Consider the following 19,046-nt stretch of genomic DNA (forward strand, 5'->3'; position numbering starts at 1 on the left):
TGTGTGTGTGTGTGTGTGTGTGTGTGTGTGTGTGTGTGTGTGCGAGCACTCACATACACAGGTGCACATACACCGCGCACTCCAAGCATCAAGCATTGAGCGCCTGAAATGGAGGAGCCTCTGTTCCAGAGAGGGAAAAATATAATCAGACTGTGCTTGAAACAGGGTTCAGAGTGTTTAAGGAGTTAACTCTGGCTAGGTGGATGCTCTGCTTGATTTATATAAATATGTAAGGTGGGCATATGTGTGTTGTGGTTATATAGTAAATGTTCATATGTAGCCTGAGTGACCAGGATGGCAGTGATGTCTGGCTGGGGGAGGGGAAAGAGACCCCTCTTCGGGAAGGAGTGGTGGATGCTAGGTTGATTCCCTTTGCTGAGAAGTCCATGGCCTTACTTGGTAGCCAGAGCTCTATGGACCCCCTCTCTTCCTTTTCCCTTCTGCCGTACTGGGCTGTGTCCCCCATTCCCTGATCCTGGAACTTCCTAGCCTGTCTTTTCTCTCACCCTTTCCCCATCCTCTTGTGTGCTGTGTCCGTAGACACTGATAGTAGTGTTCCAGTAAGAATACATACACACTCACACACACACACACACACACACACATGCATAGGCTCTTTCCTCACCCCCCCCCCCCCCAGCATCAGTCCTCATTCCTGGACTCCATCCTCTCAACCAGCAGGTGGGTTTCAACATGCTGCATGCCTCTCTGTCCCTCATTTCCCTTCATTCAGTGGCTGTACTTGTATTTACTAAGGAGCCGACAGGTATTGCTGTTCCTGTAACCATGGGGAAAAGCCAGACAAATGAAGCGACATCAGCTTAGGGAACAGGGCTTGGGGTCAGGGTGACCAGCAGCTCAGCACTGTTTGTGCCCCAGCATCAACCAGGCTGTTACGTTTTGAGGCATCTTGGCAGGCTGCCTTTCTGTGTCCTCCCCACACCATGGGTTGGCTTAGCAGGGAGAGTTCCATCTCCACTACGGTGGTTTGTTTGTGGGAATGTTTGTGTTTCCAGGGGGGAGGGAGAATTGGGGGGTGGGATATATAGCACCTGTGCTTCTAATAGCCTCTTGGGGCCTCTCCAGCTCCCTGGCTCCTGGTACTGTTAGAGTAGCTGTGGAGAAACTTGCTTTGTTTCCTGACACCTGTTAAGCTGTATTCTGAAGTGTGTACGTGTGTATGCGTGAGCTCCTGCCTTACAGGCAAACTTCCTGCCTCCAGGAGACACTTCCCTTGTGGCCCAGCCTGTAGCTGCTCCCTCCCACCTTCCACCTGCTCACTTCCATTCACTCCAGAGAGAAGCAGGACCAGGGGAGTGTGGGGTGTGGTCACCTGGGAGGAGAGAGTAAAGCATCCCAAGCAAGAGTAATTGTTTTAGCTTTTTGTTTGCTTGTTTGCTTTTGCTTTTTTTTTTTTTTTTTAAATGAGAGTGTTGTTAAGTGTGTATGTAAGTCGTGTGTGCCGGCCTATGGCACGGTTCCTTTCCCTTCTTACTTATTCTCTGTATTTTGCCGCTGGTTGTAATCGTACATCAAGGAAACTAGGTTTCTGCAGGTATGTGTGTACATCATCATTGTGGTGCTTCTGTGAGCACACCCACATTAGCCCACGCATCCCTGCAGGAATTTCACATTCGGTCTTTGTCACTGTTGCTCTTTTTAAACACAAGGGAGACCTGTCGGACAAATGCTGAAATTATCGCTTCCAGGAGGTTATTATCGATTCTACTCACATGATCTCTAACACCAAACATGTATCCACCGCACAGAAAGTTACCGGGACCTTACTGGAACTGTGAATTCAGAGATAAACTTCTGTGCACACATTTGTTATAGTCTGGGCCCTAGAAACAGCTGCTTTCAATTTATAGGAATGCATTTCAATTCATTTGCACATCCATACTATTGCAAAGAAAAGCCCCATGTCCTTGTGTCTCACAACAAAAGCCCTGGCGGGTACCATCCCTGTGCTATTCACTGGAAGATGATGGCCCATCTTGGCACTCTTAAGACCCCTACATCTGCAAAGCACAATGACAACCCCTTATGTAATCAGACCGTCCTAGGTATCTGGAAGCATGAGCAATGAAAGGCAACAACTAGAATGCTCAGAGAAAATAAATAATAAGTCTGGATGGCAATGGGCAAGTTACATAGCATCCTAGCACGCAGACCTGGCTGAGACTCTAAGCAAACAAAAAGTTAAGGTAGAAAAGCCTGAAGGGTCCCAGGCTTCGATTTCTAACACTTTGCAACACTTGCTTGTAACAAAGGCTCTGTGAGTAAGAAATGGAGTCCAGATAAGAAGAGATAAATGCAGGGAGAATTTTCGTGTGTGTGTGTGTGTGTGTGTGTGTGTGTGTGTGTGTGTGTGTGTGTGTAAACAGAGGCTCATGGACATCTTGTAGAAAAAAAAAAGTAACGAAGAGTAAAACTCTACAGTCTCCTGTGTTCTCTGCTCTTTGCTGAGCCAAGGGGCACAGGGTCAAATGTTGGGGCAAAGTGATGGGCGCTAGGGGCCCTGGCATAAAAGCTTATCCATGGAGAGAGTGTAAGCCTCAGCATCCAGTTGAGTCTGTTTGGATTCCTTACCAGTGAGAGCAAGGACCAGAGGTCTGGGTTTGCATGGGAAAAGACTGGACTCCCTGGAATGGGCTGCAGAGCCATTGAGATCTATCTCTACCCAGGACTTACTACACTGCCTTTTCTTTGCTCACAGGGGGATTATTTCCAAACCAACAATCACAGGAACATGCGGCTTTTAGGTTTGCCTTGTCACAACTCACGGAGCCCCCCAAGCTGCTTCCCCAGATCGATATTGTGAACATCAGCGACAGCTTTGAGATGACTTACCGATGTAAGTAATGGCTGCTATTTCTGACATGTCTTTCTGCGCTAGACCCATGATGGGAGGGCCCGTGGGTAGGTGTTGTTGTTGCAAAAATGACTCCAGTCGTCCAGGCCCTTGAAGGGAAATTTCCAGAGCCTTTTAAGTAATTCCCACCATCTATATTTTAGATCTTGTTGTGCTTTGTGGAATGGGTATATTTCTTCACCATCAGCGAGTTTTAAACGCCAGTGTGGTGAGGTCTTGGGTTGACTGGATCTGGTCTACTTCACTGGGGCCTCTCAATTGAGAAAGTCTATAGACAACTGCAGAGAGGGAGAAGGACTGGTCCTGAGTTGAGGACAATGTGGTTAGCATGCTTCAGCCATTTCCTGCTCACCAGTAGGAGAACGAAAATGTGCTTATATCTCGATAAACACGGGTAGATTTGAAGTGTGTCCTTTATCAGCAAAGTAAATAATAATTACTGAAATGTATTGGCTAGGTGGTTTCCAAAGAAGTGCGAAGTGACTGTCTGCTTAACGCAGGCTGTAGGTTAAAGAGAGAAGGATCTGAGAAGGCTACACAGTTTTAGTAATGCCCTTGGAACTTAAAACAGAACACCAAGGGGAAGCTGCAGCAGGGACATCTGGAGCAACAGTATTATAAAGGTGGTGGGCTAATTCCCTTAATAACAGGAACTAAACATGTAAATCTGGGTAGTGGGTTGTATAGTTGTCTCTCTATGTCAGAGGAAAGGCTAAAAATTAACCAGTAGAGACAGTGTCCCTCTGGGGATTAAGCTCTGGTGGAATTGCATTGCAACAAAGTGTAAGCCTCTAGAATGAGGGAGAACAGCTACAGAACCCAAGCTGGACTGAGTCAGCATTGTAGAGATTCATGAACCACCATTGGCTCCATGACCTCTGCTGAGCTACGGATGGTTGAAGGCATGGATGTGCTTTCATCTCTCTTCCATATTCCCTTATGAGAGCCTCTCTGTGATTGCTGCTGGTGAGACTTTGAAGTGTCCAAATAAGAATTCAGAATTTCCTCTGCCTGTGAGATCATATATGGGATAATCCTGATATGAATTTCAGGAATTACAACTTACCAGAAGGTTTTGGTTAAAAGCGTCCTGGCCGTGGATGGTCGTGTTTGCTGTCATTCATTAATCGTTGGCTACAGACTATGTGGAACTAGCTGCTTTGGGGGATTATCTATTTTAATTCTTGTCAGAGCTTTGTAGAAAACTGTTGTCATCCTCTCTGAGACAAAAACATGAGGTGGGGCAGCTATGTAACCTTCACAAGGTCAGTAGAGAAGTTGAGAGTGGTCTTGTAACCACCTTCTACCCTCAAATCCACATTTCTGTTGACTATAATAAGCAAATCCACCTGTCCTTAGGACACCTTGACTACAATGCCTGAAGTAATAGAGGATGTTCTGATGAGGCAGTGCCTGATGCAGCATTGAAAGTGATAAACTCCAGTTTCATGCTGCCAACTGTGACCTTGCATGGGAGTGGTCCAATGGATGAAAAAGTCACTAAAGCATTTAGTAAAGCCAGGGTTGAAGATCTTGTCTGGTGTGTTACTTGCAATAGTAGTTGATTGATCAAATACCTGACAAGAGCAGCTTGATGTAGGAAGGATTTCTGTTGACTCCGTGTGAGGACACAGTCCCTCCTGAGGGGGAAGACTCGGTGACAGGAACCCAAGTCTGTTTGCTCACACTTGAGCAGATCAGGAAGCAGAGAAGAGGGGAGGATAGGGTTCTGCTGGCTTTCTCTTTTTCCATTTTAATTCGGGTTACTTCCCTAGTCCATGAATAGTGCTTCCTACATTCATGCTGGGTCTTCCTCAATCTGTAAATGCCCCCAGACATCCCCATAGGTATGTCTCACTAATCCCCTAAGTAGAATTTAAACCAGTCAACTTGTCAAAATCAAGAATCACACTCACCACATGGAAGAAAAAGAGCTAACACTGAATCTCTGGGTTGTAGGTCTGTGAAAACATCACAGCGAGAAACTGAGAACAAGGCAGAGCAGGTCTTTAGTTATTGGATGACCTCTGTTCTTTTTCCTGTGGCTTGGAATAGATCTATGAGGGGAAGGATTTAATGAGACATCACTGTATCTCGACCACCCAAACCTCTTATACATATAAGCAAGTGTGAAGATGCCTTTTGGCTGTGGGGGAGTTGTTTAAAAGCATAAACAACTCAAGCAAAGGCCCAAATTCAGTTCCCGAAACCGACATCTTGTGACTCACAACAACTATAATCCCAGCTGTACGGAATTTGACACCTTCCTCTGGCCTCTACTGGTACCAGAACATACACACGCATATATATATATTTATGCATGTGTGTGTTATACACATACATACATATGCATTCATATATACATACACATACATATATATGCACATGTGTGTGTATGTATTTATGAGACCCCAATTTCATTGCTTTGGTCAAACTCTCAAAGGGGCTTACTGTCCAACAAGGATAAGAAAATCAATAAGAACAAATAGCTGGTACATGTACTTTCAACTCACAGGGCTGAGAACTGTCTGTATCAGAATATGGTGGAAAGATATGCTAACTACCTCCTTACTGTCAAAATACTGAGTGCCAAGACAAGATAATAAGGACACAATGAGGTAGGAATGTTCAAAGGCAAGAGGTTGTATTTCTGGTCTGTTATCTTCACAACCTAAGACCTGATCATGTAGAGAGCTGCTGCCTGTTTATCAGGGAGGCAGACGCAAGGCACAGGCAAGGTTGCCTATTATGGGCAGTGGATCAGAATTTTTTGAACATGCCACCTGCTGCATACCAGCATACAGGTTGTTACTCATGTCTGCTTGTGAATCTGGCTGTTCTTTCAATGTTTCTTCAAGCTGTGAGGCAAGGTGGGCATTGGAAACAGAGAGGATAAAACTGTTGCCTCTCTACTAGATTGTATTCAACCCAAAGGGGACAAGAAGCAATATAGCCATTTATTATTAGACCTTTAGTTCTGCTTTTTAGTCCCATAATCAGAGGGAATGGAGGAGACTTGGGGGGGGAGCAGTAGCATTGTCAGTCCTCTGCTACCTTCACAGGAAGCAGTGGAACCTTTTGTGACTATGTCTGTGTGGCCCATCAGTGTGGGAATCTGTGCATCTCTCCCAGTTTGAACTGAGTAAAACTATCAGAGAGAGAGAGAGAGAGAGAGAGAGAGAGAGAGAGAGAGAGAGAGAGAGAGAGAGAGAGAGAGAGAGAGAGTTGTTCTGGGCAGAATGGGTTAACTCATCAGGCATGGAAAAGAAAGTAAAATATGTCATTCAGATTTAGCTTTGAATGTTTCTCTGAAAGATGAAGGAGCAGTTACCTCAAATTAATGCCCCGTTCAGTTTTGACTTCAAAAAATGAGCAAGTGTTTATCATTTCAATTTGATCATTCAATTTTGTTTTGATGTATTTTGCTATTCATTATCCCTCCACCAGAGGGTGGAGAAAGGAAAGGAGAGGACATGTTTTAACTGTTCCTGCTAGAAGCTTCAGTAACAGGCAATCTAAGGGGAGGGTGGTGAATATGGTAGGGCAAGGGATGCAGGGGAGACAGGCAGAAGCATCCTGACTCCTGCCAGCTAAAGTGAGAGTCTAGTGTCTCTGCATGGACTTTCCTCTCCTGCCATAATTTAGGAGGTGATGATTAATGATCAATTCACATGTCCCAGAGTCTCCTTCGAAGTCTACTAAGACAGAGTATGGGCAGCTATCTATAAAGTAGGTATTTACTGACTGGGCTACCTACCTGCCTCCATGCCTTTATAGAATAAGAATATATTAAGTGAACAAGTGCCATGCTAAGGGAGGCTTCAGTTAGGTAGCAATCAGAGGACCACTGTACAGCTCATCTCAACTCTTCCACTCATTCCTCCATTCATTATTCTATTCACTCTTTTCTATCACACACATATGCAGACACATGCGCAGGCATGCATGTATGCACGTATACATACACACACACACACACACACACACACAATTCCTGCTTCGTGTAAGAATGCAGCCTTGTGCCAGATGCTGGTACTGTAAGTGCCAAAAACTAAAACACAAAAACAAAGACCCAGCTTTGTGCAGCCTATGGTTTAACCAAGAGGTTCATGGACTTCAGCACACATAGCATTCACCCAGAGGGCTGGTTTAAAGCAAGGCTCAGCAGTGGCTTCTCTTCTTCCAGAATCAGAATATTCAAGAGCAGACCCAGAAGACTCTATACTGCTTAGTATGGGCATCGCAGCTTAAGCAATGCTTTTATCTAAAATGTCTTCCATTTCTTCAGTAAGCATTTCTGAGCCCTTAACCAAACCCAGGCATAACGTTAAGTACCAGAAACGCAGACAAAGCTAAGACACGTTCTCTGCCCTGGAGGACTTTATCCCCAGCGAGGCACACTGTCCTGTAAGAGAAAATTAAAATGTAATGTGGTACGTGCCTTTGCAGAGATTTCTAAGGAGTATTAGAGGCACAGGGAGGCATGGGGTTGGCCTCTGTCAGGGAGTGTGGTAAAGAAGGAGAGAAGACAGGAAGCGTAGAGGGTAGAACTTTCTGAGCAAGAAAACAGCAGGTGTAGAGGGAAAATGTTGCTGAACTTCCCCTCTTGGACCTCTAGTAGGCTCCAGGTGGGCTTTTCAACTTGACATAGATCACGTGCTATGTAAGAGGTCAGTAAATGACCACCCCAGGGCAATTTCCAGAACACAGTCTGCCATGTGAGACGATGAGATTTCATATTAAAATTTGTATGTCCCATCCTTTTAAAAATGTAAAAGACAGAGCGAGGTCTGCATGAGAGTGGATCCATCAACCTCCTGACATGGAGAATGGACCTTGGCCCTCCCTGAAGATTTATGGGCAGTGGGTTTGGGGGGAGGCACAAGACATTTGCTTGAGGGGCATAGCCGCTGGCAAGGTGCCCAGAGCCCTGTAAACAGCCCCTACCCAACTCTTTGAAGCATCAAAACTAAAAACAAAAACAAGAAAGCAGACAGGGTGCCTCATTGGTGAGTGGAAGGGGATCAAGGTTTGTGGAGAAGATATGTGAGGGGGTAAAGAGTGACCGTGACCAATACATACTATATACCTGTGTAAAAATGTCATGGCGAGACCATGATTTATGTAATTAATATGCCTAATAAAACATTAAAAGTGTTATCAAGAGATAAAGCAATGTTAAGCCCCAAGTCTATGTAGCCTTGATAGATAGGGCAGTCATCATCCCAATGGGCCCCTTCTCGACCAGTCCAACTCTCTCTCTTTCTTCCTTACCTCCACATCGCCATTGCAAGCTGTGTGGCCTCTGTAAGTAGCACTACCTGTGTGTGGAGCACCTATCCACTGCTAGAATGTGAATTACTCCTTCAAAGTGCATATATCCACACACAGTGGTACCAAGTCCACATGAAAAGACCTCTAACATCAAGGAGCATAGCCACCAATAGGCAGGGCTCACCCACACATCTACAGATGAAGATAGCCTGTTAGAACCAGGTGGAGGGTGATATCTCTGCCATCATGAGATTCCTGCTGTAGGTCCAATTGGGATTCTCAAGAGTGTTCTAACAAGGCTTTGGTTGCTGGCAACCGACAAAGGCCTCTTAGCTGTTGTATAAGCTTGACACATCACTTTAGAGCTTCGAATTCATAGTCCGCATTTATGTTGTTCGCCCTTCAGAATGCTTTTCAGGAGGTAGACAAAAACCCTGCCTTTCTACCTTCTTTGGAAAAAAATTAAGACACTAAGCAATGCTGGGCACACACCCCTACCCAACATCTACTGTCTAGAACTGAGAATTACTTTTTTAAAAAAATATAAAACATAAGCTTCCAGGTTTAGCTAAGCTCTCTCTATGCCTTGCCATCCACGTGGCTGCAGTGATCAGATGACTGTGCTTGACCGGGTCTGTGCACAGGACAGTACTCCCATTATCTCCTTTAGTGTCAGCATCACACTATTTTATTCTAATGTCTATAATTCACCCTGCAAGAAATAGTAAAGGACACAAATGATATGTAACACTTGCTCATTGCTCGACAAAAGACATCAGCCTTACTATAGAAATGCAGAGAGTGCAGCAAGTGATGGGGTGAGCAAAGGCTATTCCGAAGCTTGCTCTGTTGCTGATGCATCGTGGATGTTGTCTTAGGCATAGTGATCCCATTCTGTAGATGCTGCTACTGAAAGTAATGGAGATTGTTTGCAAATTATGCCAAAGTGCGTAAATTAGTCTCTGAGGATTCAGTGGGATCTGATTCGGGATAAAATAAGACAGACACTGTGGCTGTGGACAAGAGAGATTTCAGAAGAGGGAAGGCTTACATGGGTATTGAAATGTGGAAATGTTAGTAGTGAGGAGGTACGGAGATGTTTAGAGAGGGTAAGTTCACAGAGTCAGTATGCTCCCTCCAGCCCAACCACACGATGTGTGCCTGTTTTCTGAGCTGCAGAGCGGAACGTTGTTTTTATTCTGTACTTTGTGATGTGACTTTTCATGGAGCAATGTGAATGGACATAGATAGGACCCCGGATAGCATCCCAATAGACCAGTGCAATGATCCTACCTGAGTCTAGCTTAGTGAAGCACTGAATGTAATGATGTTATTTACAGGGGATAGGGGTGGCTCAAAGGCAGCTGCATCACCAAAAGGCCCATCCCAGCAAGGAAGCTGCCTTCCCAGAGCTCCAGCTAGACCCTGCAAGGAGATCCACTGATAGTAGCGTCTCCTTCCCTAGCTACTGCTTGCTGCTTCGATAGCCTTGGGAAGCCGCCTGCAGACTTGTATTGGGATCAAGTGTCTCCTGAGCCTTTGCAGCCCTCCTTTATTTCCTGTCTTATGAGCATCTCTTCTCCATCCAGAAGGGACTGTCTCAGTTCGGAGGAAGCGGGTACACTGCTCACCCTGCACACCCACGCCGGTGCCCCTGGATGACAGCAGATGTCTTCAGTTCTCTGGTTGATATGACAACCTGATTGGGCTCCTGCATTTTCACCCGTGTTCTCACCATAAGAAGCACAGGTGTTGACACTGGTGTATGGTTGAATCTCAGTTCTCTCCCTTAACAGAGGCTTATTGATAAACACCCATCCCTGTGGGTAAAGACCTCTGTTGGGATGAGAGAGATGGCTGCTGTCTTCTTGGAGCCTTAGGGTAAAGTAGTTACATGAGCTGTTTTGGGAAACTGGTAACATTCACAGATGTATTCAGTCACTGGAAGCATCCGTCACTGCCTCTCCTGCCGTGGGGCTCCCATCAGGCCCGTTCCACACCGTGCAGACAGTTGCTGCTATTCACACTCTTTCCAGCATGACCTCAAACTCCCTCTCACTTCAGCATTCTAAGGAGCTACTGTGAATTGGTCAGAGTTGACTCAAGAGATGAAATCCATTTGCCATTACGGGCCATTGCAATAGGAACTGAGGAAAAGAAAATGTACCAAGCATTGATTCTCCCCTCAAGGGGCTCAGGGTCTTGAAGAGTAAATAGGCTCACACAAAGAGATAATGAAGGACAGTCTGCTCCTGGTCCTTTCCTTCCCTCTCCTCTGCTTCCCCTCCTATCTCTGCTCCCTCTCCCCTCTTTCTTCTCCTTTCCTCTCCCCCTTTTCTCTTCCTTATGCATGCTCAGGAGAAGGAACTTCTGCACTCCCCTCTTGGAAGTAAACTCCCAGCTGGAACCATCTACATTTCATCAGCCAAGAAGACTGAGAAGCAGAAGGAGAAAGCAGAAAGACAGGTCGGCTGAGAGCACCTGTAGATATATCATGTAGGGTGCAATGGAAGGGGATTGGAGTCTCTGGATTCAGATATGGAGACCCGAATTCAAACAACAGACTCTCTTCTTATTCAGATAGTCACAGACGTGTACAAGCATCCTTCCAGCATCCTTCATTTTATGCATGCTTGTGCGCATGCAAGTTCACATATTTGTACAGAGATCCATGTATGTATATGTTGTGCATGCACATAGAGATCAAAGGTCAGCCTCTGGTATTGATTCTTAAGAGCCATCCACTTTGTTTCGTTTGTTTCCTGAGATAAGTCTCTTGGTGAGATCTGGGGCTCATGGATTTTGCTAAGCGAGGCTGGTGGCTGGAGAGCCCCAGGGTTCTGCCTGTTTTTATCTCTCCAGTTATGAGTTTGAAAATGTGAAACATCATTCGTGACTTTACATGGAAACTGAGGGTTGAGCTCAGGTCCTCATGCTTGTAAGGCAAGCGCTTAATCATCTGAGCATCTCCCCGATCTCTAGGGTGGGATCTTTATACTGAGTGCATATGGAAAACTTCAGGGAGAGAAGTGCCTCTCTGGCCTATAGGTTGGGAGGGTTCCTAAACCAACTAATATCACAAAAAAAGATAGTCCCAATGTGAAATAGTCACATGCTATATGTAAATACAGATCTGTTCATTCAGGATCCAGGAGTATTTTAGGACAGCTCTGTGCTCAGGGTGCGTCCCAGCCAGGAACAACGACACATGAGTGAAAAGAAGGGATTGCCTCAGATAGTGTATTAAAGGACAAGGCAGGTCTCTGGGAAAGCAGGTAAGATGTAACCTAGGAGCCAGCTCTAGGCAGGGGTGGAGCTAAGGGTATGAACTGAGGACAGGAGCACGGGATGGTGTACTGGCAAAGAAACCAGTGGAGGATTCTAGCTGTGATCTAGGCGGGTACCTGCTGGGGAGATACAGGGAAGTGTGTGGCTGGAGACAGAGGCCATGGAAAGCTACCTGGGAATTTTAAGCAAAGAAGTGCATGTTTAGACTTTGATTTCCTCAAAGGGAGTCAGACAGACACTGGTCCTAGTCTTCCCCCTCTCTAGAGTGAAAGGCAGTGAGTAGGAAGGAGATGATGTTTTTGCTACTCAGCAGCTGGAAGACTTTGGGCTGGAGGTCGTTGGCCTCTGCTCCCTTATTACTATATCCATTATGGGGTGAGGGCAGGCAAGAGACAGACGAAGAGATGCTGGGAGGAAGGGGATGCTGATGGTATATGGATGAGCACCTGTCACATGTGGTTCTGCTGAGTATCTGTGAAGGCTGCTGACTGATCCAGGGAGGACATGGAATTCTGGAAACCCTATGTACAGCAGATCTTCTAGCATGGAAACCAGTCAGTACACTGATATCACAGCAAGTGGTAGACTAAGAGAGGAAGATAACCATGAGTTTGAGGTTACATTTGCCACATAGTGAGTTATAAGACAATCTGAGATGTATAGAAAAATCCTGTGGAAGAAAGTAAAGGAGAAAGGAAGGAAGGAGGAGAAAAGGAAGGAAGGAAAGAGAGAAGAGGAGGGAGGAAAGGATGGGAGAACTAGGGAGGGAAGGAAAGGGAGGCAAAAAGGGGAGGAAGGGAAGAAGTGAGGGAAGAAAGAAGGAAATCTGTGCTAGTCAACTCCAGCTCTGTCATCCCCCATAAGCCCTCTTTGCTTTCTTGATCCACTCTCCTCTGTATCTCAGTCCTGAGTATCTTCCACTAATGACACAGTCATCCCCCATCCTTTAGTCATGCAGTCTTTGCCTTCTCTGCATGCCAGCTAGAGGGAGATCACCTTGTTTCCTCAAGTTTCTCATTATCATCACCTCAGGATCATGTGCAGTGATGCTAAGCTGATGAATGAATGAATGAATGAATGAATGAATGAATGAATGATGTGCCAGCAATGGCAGTGATGAGAGCAAGGCTGCCTGTGGCAATGTGTGTTGAGGGGTGAGACACCCTGATTCTGTTGAGTTTGGAGAGTTCCAGGAAGCTTCATATCAAATCCTCGTGTGGTTATGACGTGTGGCTGAAAAATGATAAGGGAGAGCCAGGTATGAGTCTCTCCAGTAGCTCTAGATGGATATGAGGGCTCTGAATAAGGTAAGGAGCTCTTTCGTCCTGTTGTGCACGTGTGTATGTGTGAGTGTGCAGGCATATATATTTGTGTGCACATGTGTGAGTGTGGTATGAGTGTGTGTTTGTGTGCACTCGAGCATGTGCAGGCATTCAGGTGCACACACATGTATGCCCATCAGCAGAGAAGGGAGAAGCACATTGGAAAGACTCCCTTGAGACTGTGTCTCTCACTGAACCATAAACTAGGCTGGTGAGCCAGCTATCCCCTTGTGTCTGTCTCCCGCAGCACTGAAGTACACGTTCATGCTTGGACATGCCCAATGGGTACTAGGTTCTATACTTAGGTCATGATTGTACAGCAAGCACTCTTATTCGCTGAAAGCTTTATTTTATTTTATTTTTTTAAGTAAAATATCACTACAGCCTGGCTTGGCTGCACATGTGTGAACTTCATCTGCTTTGTTCACATTGATGGTCCGTTTTGGAACCTCAGCTGCGTTCAAGAGATCATGGAGATAGCATCACACATATTCAGGCATCATGGAGAGGACTGCATGTCAGTGGGATTCACATCCCCTTCCCACTCCAGAGCCATAAGGAAAGACTTCCCTTCGGAGATGAGGAAGAGGTTCTCAGTTGTGGTACAGTCCTCTGAGCATTTCCAATTTGGTTCCTAGACATCTATGTGTTGGGTGGGCTCTCCTCAGCCTATGGTGTGTCTGCAGATACCTTCCCAGGTACAGTGGCAGCCCTTACTGCCTGCATCACTGCAGGTTGTCCGATCACATGCCCCTGTGCACTTAAGCAGCTCGCTGTACTTCCTGCTAGCTCAGTTAAGGGACATTTCTTTCTAACAACTATAGCTCTCTCAGTATTCCTTGGGATGTCATAGCCAGTCAAGCTCAAAGTTCAGGAGAGCCCAGGAACATTGGAGGTCCAAGATTCAGAGAATGCAGACAGAACTACGGAGAATGAAGAGGGTAGTGAAATTATCACCCAGTGGCTGGGCATGTTTCAGTGTCCTCCTAAAGTAGAATGTTCAGGATGAAAGTGATTTGCTGAGATTGTCTTTTATTTTATGTACTTCAAACACTGTACTTTACAGAAAGCCATGGGAACAGAGACACTAAGCAAAATTAAATTTTGTGTAATTATAATACAAAAGATAAATTTCCTATAATTTTTTTTTTGGTGAACATATCAACTGAGACTTTTGGTGTGTTTGTGGCTTTCTAACATGGTTTCTGTATTTGCGGTAGCAGCTAGGCTACTCCTGGCTGTTACACACCCATCCTTACAGACAGCTTCCTAAAGGACCCTGTGCACACCCATAACCTGCCTTGCACACACTGCCTCCTTTCATTGGGCATTACATTCATAGCTTTTTTTCTTCTTAAGAACGTGATGATTATCTTTAAAGCATTTTTTAAAAATAAGCTCTTTTTAAATGGAGGATTTTTTGTCTAATATTTGTTTATACTTTAAAATTACATGTATTTATTTTTCTTCTGTGTGTGCGCACACACATGTGTGGCGGTCAGAGGACAGCTTGCAGGAGTTGGTCCTCTCCTTGCAGTTTATGGATCCTGGGACTCAAACTCAGAGAACTGGATTGGCAGCAAGCGCCTTTAACTTCTGAAGCCAGCTCGCTAGCCTTACTTCATCTTTTTTTAAAACTTTTAATCTGCTTTAATGAACAATAAGATCAATAGAACTATTTGCAATGAGCTTAAATGTAATAATTAGTATAACAGGGTTCTGATAACTTGTTGGATGCTGGTACTGGCAAATGCTTGCAGGATGAACTTCTGAGTCTAGTTATCTTCCAGATGTACAGTATGGAATGCTAAAAGCAGAGTCTCAGGGTCATTAGAGCAAGCCAGTGCCATTACTCATCTGAAAGGGCTTTGAGGAATCAGAAGTGCTGGGGAAAGGCAGGGTGTTATAATTACCAGAGCTTCTTATCCATTAACATAAACATACCATGGATACAATGTGACTAATTAATCTTTAATGTCTTCCTGTGAGGGTGGTCATTATCTATGAATGGGTCTCTTTTCAGGATGGAAAAAAAAAAATTGAAACTGCTAGGCTAAGTTTATCCCAGGCCCCAATATGTTAGCGCTGCTAATCCAGAACTCTTCTCAAGTGGTTCAGTCTGTAAGATTGGACTAAAGAAAATCCCCATTTGTAGAGACAAAGGCCAACACTGTTTGTGCAGGGGACAGTCAAGGCTCCATGATGACCAGTGGTTTAAAAAAAAAAAAAACAAAGTTATGTGAGTAGTTTTTGTTTCAGTTTGCCTCTGGATTCAAGGGCTTGAATTGGCATTAAGACAGAGTCGTGGCCTCCGGATCTTTAGGCTTAGCTTTGTAGTCAGACACAAGTTGATACAGATCACTCCAACAACACTACCACCTCTGGCTGGTCCTCAAAGTCCAGTGATGGAGGAGCTTCCCTTTCCCATTGGCAATCCAAAATCCTGGCACTGGTGTCATTGAACAAAAACCTCATTTCTGAGTGTGTGAAGTAACCAGCGTGTTAAAGTCTTGTGATTGCCCTAGAGGTAGATCAGTGATCATTCTTGGAGGGTAAGGGGGTTGACAAATGATCGCTGCCTTGTCCACAGCAGTACCATCCTGAACACATCTGCTCTCATCTAATCACCCTGCCCGATCATTGGTCATAACACTTGTGTAGTTGTGTGGTTCTGATGCCAAAGCCCTGTTCCCCAATTGGTTCTTAATCGATCAATAAAGATAACAACAACCAATGACTGAGGACGGGGTGGGATGGGAGAACTAGGGGAAAAGAAGGAAGAGGAGCGGCAAGAGATAAGGCCCACAAGCCATGTGTTTTCGGTTGGAGTGGCCAATGGTCATTCTATCCAATTATGTCTAGGGTGTCAGGGGAGGTTTAGGAGAGCCCAGTCATTGAGTTAGCAAAGGCATTTTAAGATTAACTCGTGCGTGGGTGTGTTGGGTTTTTTTTTTTTTATCCGTGGATCCAACAGAATCTAGGAAGGGGCTGGAAGCGCGGTCCACACAGAATTTAAAGCAGGTGAGCAAAAGCTACATACAACACTCCTGAGACAATCCTTTCCCGCAGAAGAAGCCAGCATGTTATTGCCCACAGAATGGAGGTCAGATGCTTAAGAGCAAAACAAGACAGAAGTCCTCCTACAGCATATCTCTGTAGAAGGAAAAATTCAGAGAGGAGAGAGTCCATTTGCTGAACTGCAAGAGTCTCTAAAAGAGAAGCCAGACAAGATCAGAGGTCAGGGAGGGCAGAGGTTTGAAATAGAGGCTGATATGTGAGCGATAGCTATGAGTGATGTTTAATAATGCCTGCCCAACCAGGAACAAAACTGACCAATGATATAGTTGGAACAGCTAGCACTGTCACACTTGCATGGGTGTCTCATCCCTTGAGGCTACCTCTGATATGTGTTGAGTCTGAGGAATCTGTCACCTGTCCACTCTCCCAGTGACAAGAAAGCCCCTGCTCTCCTTACTCAATCTACTATGCACAAACACTTTCACAGTCCCAGTGGGAATCTTGGCTCCAGATTGGCTAAGCCCACACCACCAGATGGTCCCATCTTCTAATTGGTTTCATCTCCTTTAGTCTTTGGCAGGAATAAAACTTTTCCTGGGCCTAGAGAAGGGAGGCCAGGGAGAGCCAGGATCACAGGAAGGGGGCTTTAACCTGGGCTAAACATACTGAGACCCTAAGCTGGTGTTTATCCAAGGGAAGGGAGACATGGCTCTCCTTCATAGGAGGTCACAAACTGACAATGTGCTGTCATTCTCAAGCATGGGATTCTCATGGTTGGCCGGAAGGAGATGCGGCCACAAAGGTCGGTTGCTCTAGTGCACGGCCTGAATGAAGTCATTAGTTTTTATGAGCTTAGTAGTAGATGCCATTATTATTGCTAGGCAAGTCTTTCTGTCCTCCAAGTCCCCGATCCATTCACATAGTGTGACTCACTATGGGAAGTTGGCTTTCCATAGATCTGTCTCAAGCGAGACTCATAGAAGAGCATGCCTGTAGAGCCTTCTGGTCCTGGGAGAAAGAGAACACCGGTGTCAGTGGTGACTAAAAATCGCATGCACTCAAGTCCCAGAGAAATCCTATCCTAGCAACCTGTGGGCCTGCCAGGGCTGCGGGGGTTACATAGTATTGCACATCATGTCATAGGGGCTGCCTTGCTTTGCAAGAGTAACCCACTGATAGAAGCAGCTACCAACTGGATTCAACACTTGTCTAGTCCCAAGAGAAACACTGGAAAAATGATAGTCTGGTCCTGGTCTCTATAAACCAGGCATCCTAGCAAAGGAGAGGAACAATAAACATTCTCAAATTAAAGAAAAGCTTTTTATTTTTATTTATTTTTATTATTTCATTTTTATTTCCATGTATGTGTGTGTGTGTGTGCACGTATACCACATATATGTAGATACCCTTGAGGTCAGAAGAGGGCATCAGGTCCCCTAGAGATGGAGGTATGGGTTACTCTGAGCAACCCAGTATGGGTGCTCTAGGTACCCAACTCTGGGTCCTCTGCCTGTGCAGAACAGCCAAAGAGTACAGAAGCCCTGAACATGCAAGCAGAGGCTAGGCTTCCTAAGCATTCCTCACAGAAAGGAGACGCAGCTGGCGACACTGCCTGTCTAGAGAAGAATCCAGAAGATTCTAGAGTTGTTTATCATGATGGCAGGAGGTTCCTGTGTGCCTAGGTGTGTATGTTTCATTCTTTCATAGAAAAAGAACTGCATTCTTCTCGGTATGCCTTTCCAAGCATGGGATCGCAAAATGGATACTGAGGTTTGAATTTTTAGTGAAGGAAATGTTAGGCTGAAGAACTCACCTTCTCTCCATGCCAGATTCTGTTTGTTAACTGAAGTTAATTGAATCAGAGCAGACTCTGAGCAAACGGGAGGCAGTCCTGCATCCCTCACTTCTCCTGTGTTATAGCCTCCTAGAGGACAAAGAATGTGATCTCCCAGCTCTCTGCTCTCTGCTGACTGTTCACACCAGACAAGAAGAACCAACATGAGGTGGAGGGTAGATGAACCAGAACTTATAAAAGCATGAGGGTCCCTCTGCTTCTAGAATCCAGGCAGGTGGTAAGTTCAGGTAAACTACTTAATACAAGTTGTTCTTAGTGTTTTTCCTTCCTCCAAGATGACTCTCAGTGCTTTGGTATGTGGCTTCTCCTCTGACTGGTCTAGTGAACCAATTCTTCTTGGGTTATATGTGGATTTCTCAGTGGCCAAGCCCAGTCTTCCATCATTGTTTCTTATAGTCTTTGGTGTATGTGATCTCCACATCCCTCCACCCCACACATACCACATGTTGGTCTTGCAGCTCTTCTGACCCTTGAACTGGTCCCTATTTCCCTTTCTGGGCTACTGAGGTTCTAGCATCCACCTTCTGCCCGCCTCCTCCATATTGTGATTCACTGACACATAGCTGGCAGACAGTGTCCTTCCTGCTGTTTCTAGTCTTGAACGTTCTCTGTCTGAAAATTGTCACTGAAGACCCCCCCATCTTGTACTATGATAAAAATCAGCCCGGAGTCCAGGCCCCTCTCTAGTACAATCTCTGTCTGCCTACTTCAGACTTATAACTCCATTCCCGCCATGCTTCAGACAGGTGTGCTCCCAGTCCTACCACAGCAGATCTCCAAACCGCTCTCACATGGCTTCTCTTCCTGTCACTCCCTCCCCCAGAGAGAGCTCTCTCTACCTCCTAATGCCCCACCCACTTATTTCAGTCCACCAGTGTTTCACCAGCTGTGCATCAGCCTTAGAACTACAGCAGAAAACACATCAAAGCCACAAATGCTGTTAGGGTAGACACTCTGCAGAACAAACAGAAACAATGAATTCAAATACTTTCTAAATGCTTCAGACTTGGCCAGTGGAGGCACAGGCAGAACAAGAGCTGCATATGCTTGGTTCTTGTATTTGTCTCGGTCTACTGTGGTTTGGGGCAAGAATGGAAACTTCTCGGTACCCAAGGAGGGAAAACAGAGGGAAACAGAAACAAATGAAGAAAGTTGCCAAGGTCCATAAAAAGAAAACAGGTGGATGTCTTCAAAGAGAGTTTTTAGAAGGATGGTCCTTGTATGGCTTCTGTGAAGAGGGGATAGTTTAACTGAGTCTTTGTTTCTTTCTTGGTGGCCATGACTAAAATGACTGACAAGAAATGATTTAGCTCACTGAGGGTCCAGTCCATCCTGGAGGAAGCCAGGGCAGCAGGTGTGTGAGGCAGCAGGCCACATTGTGTCCACAGTCAGGAAGCAGAGTGAATGAGCGAGA

The 19,046-nt window shown here is 45.4% G+C and overlaps 1 protein-coding gene across 3 annotated transcripts in view; it reads left to right on the forward strand.

The window, feature by feature from the left end:
- The first annotated feature begins 2,702 nt into the window (after window positions 1–2,702).
- Window positions 2,703–19,046, forward strand: part of Gria1 (glutamate ionotropic receptor AMPA type subunit 1) — a 319,984-nt gene continuing 303,640 nt past the window's right edge. The window contains exon 1 of one of the 3 annotated variants that reach the window (XM_031353691.1): window positions 2,703–2,857. In XM_031353691.1, coding sequence (XP_031209551.1) covers window positions 2,845–2,857 — 13 coding nt within the window. In that variant the 5' untranslated portion in view covers window positions 2,703–2,844. The remainder of the gene's footprint in view (window positions 2,858–19,046) is intronic. The other 2 variants (XM_031353690.1, XM_031353692.1) reach the window with 2 other exon arrangements.

The sequence above is a fragment of the Mastomys coucha genome, unplaced genomic scaffold, assembly GCF_008632895.1.
Source record: "Mastomys coucha isolate ucsf_1 unplaced genomic scaffold, UCSF_Mcou_1 pScaffold5, whole genome shotgun sequence".
Taxonomy (NCBI): Eukaryota; Metazoa; Chordata; class Mammalia; order Rodentia; family Muridae; genus Mastomys; species Mastomys coucha.